At 41.3% G+C, this 9,593-nt stretch overlaps 1 protein-coding gene and 1 pseudogene across 3 annotated transcripts in view; both read right to left on the bottom strand.

The window, feature by feature from the left end:
* Window positions 1-3: 3 nt before the first annotated feature.
* LOC148728676 (uncharacterized) lies at window positions 4-7,578 on the bottom strand (annotated as a pseudogene). The gene is made up of 3 exons (XR_015988668.1): window positions 7,495-7,578; window positions 5,782-5,971; window positions 4-1,147 (listed from the first exon to the last, which is right to left on the bottom strand). The product of XR_015988668.1 is annotated as an uncharacterized LOC148728676 (transcript).
* Window positions 7,556-9,593, bottom strand: part of LOC111327471 (vacuolar protein sorting-associated protein 54) — a 22,964-nt gene continuing 20,926 nt past the window's right edge. For both annotated transcript variants that reach the window (XM_022931669.2, XM_022931670.2), the window contains exons 24-25: window positions 9,287-9,381; window positions 7,556-8,068 (exon numbers count right to left, since the gene is read on the bottom strand). In XM_022931669.2, coding sequence (XP_022787404.2) covers window positions 7,906-8,068; window positions 9,287-9,381 — 258 coding nt within the window. In that variant the 3' untranslated portion in view covers window positions 7,556-7,905. The remainder of the gene's footprint in view (window positions 8,069-9,286; window positions 9,382-9,593) is intronic.

Below are 9,593 nucleotides of genomic sequence, written 5' to 3'. Positions count from 1 at the left end.
AAATATGGTAGGATGCGCAAGCGGGTCCAAAACACAGTTTATTATAAGATAGAAATTAGAAAGTTGTTATTGTTATTATTTTTTTTTACAATTCTTTAGATACTACTGTATGCAGTAACTAATATACGCTCGATAATACGTCACAAACCTAAATACTTAGTTACATGTAACCTGTTTTCAAGGCTTACTTCAACATATATATCCTTGGCAGAATCAGATTTCCACCTACCATGTATCTTATGAAGTCTTTCTGGAATCGAGTTCCTACTAATACGTACCGCATATGTAATAGCTCCGGATCTTAAACTATGAAGACCAAAATCATTAGGGTTGTAGCCAAGCTGACTTAAGGTATCCCTTAAGATATCCCTACAAGTAGTATAAGAAATCTTTCCACTTCTCAATGTATAGGTAGAACTACTACGGTGAAAAACAAGGGGTCTAAATAAAAGGAGGGGACTACTCAAGTCAATACCAGATAAATCTAAATAACGTTGTAAAACACCAACAGGACAGTACTTAGACCTGGATGCACTAATAAAGACGAAATTCCCTTCTATATAAACATCTGTCTTACTACGAGGCACAAAGATTCTTATATAATCGACGTGAAATTCAATATGCTTAGGAACGATATTACATAATTCGTCATAACAAAAAAATCCTGCGAAAGCTAAAGAGCATAACGCAGCGATACGAAGATCCTTTAAATTGGCATCTTTCTTGTTATGAATATCTAAAATACTCCTTAAGATGTCTGTGTTAATAGGCCTCTTTTCATAACTGGCTGTGACTTCTGGCGTTTAGCAGCTTCGATGATATTCCTGTAAAATTCACTATCTAAAAGATTACTATCCAAACTAGGGACAAAAGAATGTAACCATTAAGGGCCGCATGGGCTAAAATTACTGAGGAAATAGAAGCGCAAGACTGCTGAAATTCAAATAGATATAGAGAAACAACACTAAGAGGAAAAGGTAACTTCATGTTGAAATGTCTACTTTTAGACCAGTCCAAGAACTTTCTGATAACACGAATGTAAGCTTTAGTAGTTGTATCCGCCCTGGACTTCAACATAACTTCTAGAACTTCGTAAACGTTGATTGAAGAAAATTGTTGAAAGCCAGGAGTTACTTGATAGCATTATCTGGAAATGCAGTAAATGGCTTGAACCCGGGGGTAACATGTGAAGTGTAGTCTGATCGTCCGGGTGAGTGTAGTCCTGAGTAGGACTGTCGTCGGTGGTAGTCTGATCGTCCGGGTGAGTGTAGTCCTGAGAAGGACTGTTGTTGGTGGTAGTGACTGACGTTTCGACAGCCTGTGCGGAAGTCATCATCAGAGTCAAGTGAATGATTGTTGTCAGTAGAATGTTCTTATTCCAGTTCGTGTGAAATGATCGGTTGGTTTTGCCGTGATGTTATTGGCTGTAAGACTCAAGTGACGTAAGTCGGTCGTGATTGGTCTGTTTCGATCTGTCGGTAAAGTTAGGTCGTTCTTTTTCGGTCGTTCGTGATGTTTATGTCGTGAATGAGTCGTTTGTATGGGGCGGGTAGTTGTTGACATCTGTTTAGGGGAGTCTGTTCTAAGTAAACCAGCTTTCGAGAGTCAGTCGTTGAGAATAGTCAGTGCTGTAGGTTAGGTATTGCGGAGAGTCCCAGTCAATGTTGTGGTTGGTAAGTCGATGGTGTTCAGCAATGTGATTGCTGACATCACCTTTCCTCGTCGCCCGTCTGTGTTCAGTCAGTCTTGTTGTGAGGTTTCTGCCAGTCTCACCGATGTAGGAGGCTTGGCAGTCGGAACAATTGATCTTATAAATCGTTCCCAGTCTGTTCCTCGGTTCGTCTTTGTCTTTAACGTTGGTTAGTAAGTGACGTAGTGTGGTGATGGGTTTGTGGGCGACGCGGATATTGAAGGGTAGTAAGATGCGCGAGATGTTTTCAGACATGCCTTTTATGTACGGTATGGTTGCTGTAGTCGTAGGAGTTGCGGTGTCGTTTGTTTCGGTAGTGGTAGTGGGTCGGTGAGTGTTTCGTCGGATGAAGTCGTTGTTGTAGTTGTTCTTCGTACTTCATTAACGCTACCAAGACTGTTCAGATACCTGATGACTATAAACTAGTGTCATTTGATGTGAAATCACTGTTCACAAGTATTCCACTTCAATTGGCATTACAATGCACTGAGACTGCAATCCGACAATCTACCGACCCACTACCGCTACCGACAGACGACATCATGGACTTGCTAAACATTTGCCTAACGTCTACTTACTTTCAGTACAACGGTAAACACTACAAACAGTTACACGGCACTGCCATGGGGTCTCCAGTTTCTGTTGTTATAGCAGAAATTGTGATGCAGAACATCGAGGAACGCGCCCTTTCGGCTTGCCGACAAACGATACCGCTTTGGTTACGTTACGTTGACGACACATTCACCGCCGTTCGACACGACGAAATTGACGCATTCCACAACCACCTTAACGAACAAAACACTGACATACAGTTTACCAGAGAAGTCGAAGAAAATGGCAAACTTCCTTTTCTAGACTGCCTGGTAAGCCACAACGACAACTCATTACGAACGACAGTTTACAGGAAACCGACACACACCGACAGATTACTAGACGAGTCATCCTACAACCCTACATCACACAAAGCCACAACTATCAGAACTCTAACACGACGCGCACAACTAGTATGTGACTCGACAGACAGCTTATCCGACGAGAACAAATACCTTCACCGTGTTTTTACGAAGAACAACTACAACAACGACTTCATCCGACGAAACACTCACCGACCCACTACCACTACCGAAACAAACGACACCGCAATCCCTACGACTACAGCAACCATACCGTACATAAAAGGCATGTCTGAAAACATCTCGCGCATCTTACTACCCTTCAATATCCGCGTCGTCCACAAACCCATCACCACACTACGTCACTTACTAACCAACGTTAAAGACAAAGACGAACCGAGGAACAGACAGGGAACGATTTATAAGATCAATTGTTCCGACTGCCAAGCCTCCTACATCGGTGAGACTGGCAGAAACCTCACAACAAGACTGACTGAACACAGACGGGCGACGAGGAAAGGTGATGTCAGCAATCACATTGCTGAACACCATCGACTTACCAACCACAACATTGACTGGGACTCTGCGCAATGCCTAACCTACAGCACTGACTATTTTCAACGACTGACTCTGGAAAGCTGGTTTACTAACTTAGAACAGACTCCCCTAAACAGATGTCAACAACTACCCGCTCCATACAAACGACTCATTCACAACATAAACATCACAAACGACCGAAAAAGAACGACCTAACTTTACCGACAGATCGAAACAGACCAATCACGACCGATTTACGTCACATGAGTCTTACAGCCAATAACATCACGGCAAAACCAACCGATCATTTCACACGAACTGGAATAAGAACATTCTACTGACAACAATCGTTCACTTGACTCTGATGATGACTTCCGCACAGGCTGTCGAAACGTCAGTCACTACCACCGACAACAGTCCTTCTCAGGACTACACTCACCCGGACGATCAGACTACACCTTCACATTATCTGGAAAGACAAGAACAAAACATATATACTAAAAGAACAAAAGAAAGAACGTCCTTTAGTAACCATACAAAAATCAATCGTTGTTGGGGCCAGTGCCACGTAAGACGATAGACTATCGTATGGTCCAGTGCCGCGTAAATCAATAACCATAGATTGGGCCAGCGCCACACAAATCAGCTATACTCCGTTTAAGACAGCGCCACATGAAATGATAGGCTATAAATAGGCCAGTGCTTCATAGATGAACAGCATACTGCCTTGGCCAGCACCACCAAATGTAAATCAATCTAAAGGCAATGATATTTCCAGTGAAAAGATCAGACCCTAAGAGCGAATTAAGGTTTCTTCCGTGGGTTAGAACCTCATTCTCGATATGAATACTGTAAGTCACAAGATAACGACTATACTTGTGTGCAATTAAAGACCAGAAGTGAGCCGAAGGCCAAAGAGGTACAACGAGCGTACCAACGGCCTGCTGAGATTTCAGATAATGCAAAACGCGTGGGATGATACCAACTGGAGGGACTGCTAAGCAATTTTCTCCTCGAAGAGATTGAAAGAAAAAATCAACACCCGAGGTATTGGGGTTCCAAAACCTCGAAAAATACTTGGGGAGCTTGTGATTATAATAATTAGCAAAGCAATCTACACAATGCAGGCCCCACAGGCCATCAAGGAAAAGAAAAAATTATTTAGTAATTTGCCAATCATTAGTGTCAATTAAACGACTTATATAATCAGCTTGCTGATTCGAAGTGCGAGGGATCCAATGCACTTCTAAATGAATTCCCGATCGAATACAAATATCAAAAATCCTTCGGGCCGCTTCATGCAAATCTAATTTCATGCTGCCCACTTCAACAATCTTAGCACTTAACGTGTGATCCTTCCAACGCTGAGGCAAATGATTGTAAAGAAAACTCAATAACAGACAACTCCCTCCTCGTTGAACTTTGACCTCTCTCGTTCTCCAACCACATTTTGTGGCACACAAAATAATTGTTAAAGTCAATAATTGCTCCACCTCCAGTAGCACTGGCATCCGAATAAACAAAATAACTAGGATCTTTACTTACAAAGCAATACCTAGTGTTGATATTAACCACATTTTCTTTCCAAAAATACAGTTCTTCCTTGCAGTAATCGTCGAAACGAGATATAGAATCCCAATAATTGTCTCTGCACAAGGTGGACAAGACACAAGGTCTGGTCATTATCCTCCCAATGCTACCAACTACAGAGCTGGTAGAGATAATTTGACTTGTGAAGGAGGCCAACTCTCTCGCAGACACTTTGAAATCGGCTTCAATAATATGATCAATTGTATTGATGATCTTAACAATTCTTCTTTCTACAATTTTTAGAGTACCTAGTGCAGAATTCCAGGTTATACCCAGCCTGTACAATATTTGGGTGGGTTCCCATACCGATTTGTCTTCATTGACAACAAAACCCGCATTATAAAAATCCGCCCTGACAGCCAGGGCCTTAATGCGACAACTTTCGCTATCCTGAACAATCGCCCAACCGTCGTCCAAGAAGATGGCTATACAAAGACCCTGTATTCTCCAATACTTTTCTAAAGGCTTCAAAACCTTTGTGAAAACATAAGGGGCAGAGGAAAAACCGAACGGGAGCACAGTAAAAACATAAGATACTTAATTGATGGAATCAGGCGCCCGCCATGAAAACCCCAGAAAGGTTTGGTGTTCCTGTGCAATATCTATATGATGGTAACCGCTTTTTAAATCGAAGGAAAACATGTATAAGTCTCTCGAAAAATAAGACATAGCAATTTTCCAGTCCTCGTACTTAAGACTTTGCTTAATTAATGACTTATTGACATGGCGCAAATCGAGAATTAACCTCTTCTTACCGCCTGGCTGTATGGAAACTGGCAAGGGATTTACAACAAAAGGCTGCTCATAAACCATATGCACCCGATCAGAATTAAGAAGCTCAAGAACAGCTTAGTCCACAAAATCAGCATGAAGTCGAGCTGACTCATTATTTCTAAGCTTTACGGTCAACGGAAAAGTGATGAACGGCAGTCTGTGGCCGTTTTCAATAATAGAAAAAATAAAATCCGGAGCACCTATAGATCTCCAGAACACTAAACTATTGTTCAAATTACCCTTAACACTAAATGAATGTCCGCTTTCAAGTTCGTAATTCTGTGCAATTTGATCTACCTGCGCCAAGACATCCTCAGTTGACTTGGTTGGCCTGCGGTTGGCTTGTTGTAGGAGATTCCAGGGAAAGAATTGTAGCTAGGGGACTGGTAACTTCCCGGCCAGGAAAAGGATCGACCTTCCTTAGCCCAGTGTCCAAATTTGCCGCATTCTAAACAGCGGAAAAAGTCGCCAGAAGTGTCTTTACGGCCTGAAAGATAAAGGCAATGACGAAACCTGTAGTAAACAGGAGGTGGAGGGGGGGGGGGGGGGGCGTAAACCAGAAAGATGAATAAACTGTATGGAACCGCAAGCGTGAATGGTACTCAAGAGACAGCGGAGAGTATAAGTACTAATAACTGGCCAATCAGGACATACATGTAAAACAGAATGTACAATAGTAGGTGCAGCAGGTGTGAAAACAACCGCAACTAATTACTTGGAATAACAGCGGAAAATACATTTACCAACTAGCTTTTACTTCGTTTGACGTTGACCGATGGACAAAAGAAGAAACAGTTCTCGCGTGGTTCAAATGTTACTGCAACATGTAAACAAATTATGTTACGCATACAGGAAATTAAAACGGCCTAAAATTCCGTTACATATTTTAAAATATAATCATGCCGAATGAAGTGGCTTTTGTTTCGGTGAATATGGGAGTCACATTCTCTATTTTAGTTAATACTTCCTTGGTTGTAATATCTGAGACAAACCGATATTCACGGCTCTCTCAGAAATATGTTTTAAGAGACATTAAGCAATACACGACGGCGACGGCGACGAGGACGTGGTAAACCAAAGATCTAATTGGCAGAACAATAGCTCAGAATATGCATTTTAAAACTTAGTAAACTTCATAGCCATCCTTTGCAAAAAAATAACGCGAAATCACTAACCTTTGCGTCGTTTGTGAACCAAAACCGCGACGGCAAACTATTGTAATTTCCGTTTGGAACTCAACGCTACTTTAATACGTTATTTTGAGGTTGAGTTGTGGCGCCGTATGAGATGATATGCACATGCAGCCAATTCTAATTAAAAGTAGAAATCAATTATTTAATCAACGTCTTCCTTGGCGTTGCCGACCTGACTGCTTTACTACCATTTGCACAAAAAAATGTTCACGCTTCATGGTTGAACGTAAATGGTAGTAACGTCCCTTTCCTCACTTCTCGGACATTGACCCTTTTTTTCGGTTCGGAAGCGAGGTGATGAGCTCGAAGCTAGGTTACAAGCTCATAACATGGCTTCTGTCAGCCAATCAGAAGGCTAGAAATTCAATAGCTATGCTCCAGTTGTTTGCTATTTATATTAATTTCTCTTTTTTGAGCTCTGTTGGGGTATTTAAACGAAAATAGTATCTTAAAACATGCTAAACAGTGGCAAAGTAGTAACAGGAAAGCCGCGAAACTAATGCAAATGTTGAATAATTTTAGACGTTAACAACAACTGTGACAACTTGATCCCAGTCTTGTCGTAAGGTCTCTAGTAGATGGCCTACGAGGCACATAGATCCGAGTTGGTCATAACCACTCACGTATCCAAAAAAGCGGGAATGGAATGATCGTTTTAATCAAATTAAACTAATTCCACAATACACGTAACACTTGTTTAAACCATTTTGTATAAAAGGTGATTCCATACATGAGGTGATAACCGGAGCTGAGTGAACCAATCGGAACATCCGGAGTTTGAACATTTTTTTGCAACACATTCAACGGAGTGACGCACCACCCCTATGGCTGGTATGGCGTCATGTATAAACTGTTTCCTGTTAAGAGTCTGCGCCTGGTCTGGTAGAGAACCCAATGTCATAATTCACTCTGTCATTGTTCACTCAGATATTTACTTAAACACAAAGTTGGAAGATAAGTACTTAGTGATGCCTGTCTGGTCAATAGATTTTTTAACCAGCTGACAGCATCGCTCTTATCCATTTATAAACACTCTTTTATAAATCTTTGGCCTTTCTCTGAATTGTAATTTACATTTAATAGATAGGGCAGCCGCTATATTACGTATTTAAACTGAAGAAACGAAACACGGCTACAAAAACATTTGGCGAATAGAGATGATTGAGCACTGAAGTAAAAAGGATCACGCATTGGTCGATGGAATCAATTCTAAACTTATTAGCAGATGCTATCTTTGCAAGACATTTTTCCGTCCAGTTACTGGGGAAACTCTGTTAGCTCTAAGTTCGTTCACAGTCCTCCACAAATCATCCAGGCTTCTATTGATTTCTCCCATTCCGTTCAGATTCTTTAGGCTTTCTTTAAAGAACGCTAAATCCGACGTGACGAGTCTGCATTAAAAAGAGAAAATTGTTCCTTTAACTCCCAACGGTGACTAACACATCAATTCTCCTTGGGAGGAGAGAAGGTTATGGGAACTAACAAGCTTGTCAGCCAGGTGACATAAAACCACATTTTCTTGAGTTACTTATGAGGAAATCAAACAACAAACATATGTATGAAATACATATATATGAACTGCGGTTATGAAGCGTATATGTGCACGATCTTTCGCAGTAAAGCACTATTTAAGCAATAGTGAAAATCAGACCTGAAAAAAATTCAGGCCTGTACGGGATTCGAACCACTGACCTCTGCGATACTAGTGCCGCGCTCTACCAATTGAGCTAACAAGCCAACTGGGAGCAGGCCATCAAATTAATTCGACATAAACCCGTAGATGATAAATCAAACAACAAACATATGTATGAAATACATATATATGAACTGCGGTTATGAAGCGTATATGTGCACGATCTTTCGCAGTAAAGCACTATTTAAGCAATAATGAAAATCAGACCTGAAAAAAATTCAGGCCTGTACGGGATTCGAACCACTGACCTCTGCGATACTAGTGCAGCGCTCTACCAATTGAGCTAACAGGTCAGTGGTTCGAATCCCGTACAGGCCTGAATTTTTTTCAGGTCTGATTTTCACTATTGCTTAAATAGTGCTTTACTGCGAAGGATCGTGCACATATATGCTTATGAGGAAATGTAAAGCAGTCACAGGGGAGAATTTCCAATTGATCTTGGTTTATAAAAGGTTAAGATCCCTGTAGTTTATTCCTTAAAGGAGAAAGAGGAAGGAAAATACGAGTATATTCCTTCATTTGCACAAGTTGCAACCAACACGAGAGGATGTACCCTTTATTTTATCGTTTGTCTGTTCGCAAAAAGCTGTAGAGGAGTCACAAAACAACAGGCACTAGCAATTTTTCAATCGTTTGCTCAAATCCTCCCCTCCCTTCCCCCGTTCCCCTTACAATCTTCTTTATGTTTTTCATCCCGCCCGGTTCATGTGCATTTATTTCAGCGGGGTCGAAAATGTACAACCATCAAGTCCGTCTGTCATGCGCAAGTTTCTAAGTGAGAAAAAATAAGTAAGAAGAAAACTAACTTTTTGAAGGTCAGTCGCCTCAGATTGTGAAAGAGGGCTTATAAACGAGATCATTAATAGCGCACAGGGGTTCCACTACTTTCTCTTTGCCTTCCCGTTATAATACCTACCCATGCTGCGGACCACCATCGTTCGTGACTCCTAACTTGTCCAGCTTATGCGCCAAACTTTCCTTGAAAGCTCTTTTGATGTCTCTGAATATGGCCTGAACAAGTACAGAAAGAAAAAAACAATCAAACAAATGATAACGTATAAGGTTACATTAGAAACCTTGTGCACAAAACCAGAGGGGTTGCAAATTGACGGCAAAGGCGGCGAAGGAGGAGCAGGAGGCTTCCCCCATTCCCATTAACGAAAATTTGGGGGGCACAACCTCACAAGCGTTTTGGTGCCGAAAATATCGCTAACGCAGCATAA

This window comes from Stylophora pistillata, chromosome 6 (assembly GCF_964205215.1).
Source record: "Stylophora pistillata chromosome 6, jaStyPist1.2, whole genome shotgun sequence".
Lineage (NCBI taxonomy): Eukaryota > Metazoa > Cnidaria > Anthozoa > Scleractinia > Pocilloporidae > Stylophora > Stylophora pistillata.
The sequence above is the reverse complement of the archived record's forward strand: the minus strand, read 5'-3'. Positions and strand labels throughout refer to the sequence as shown.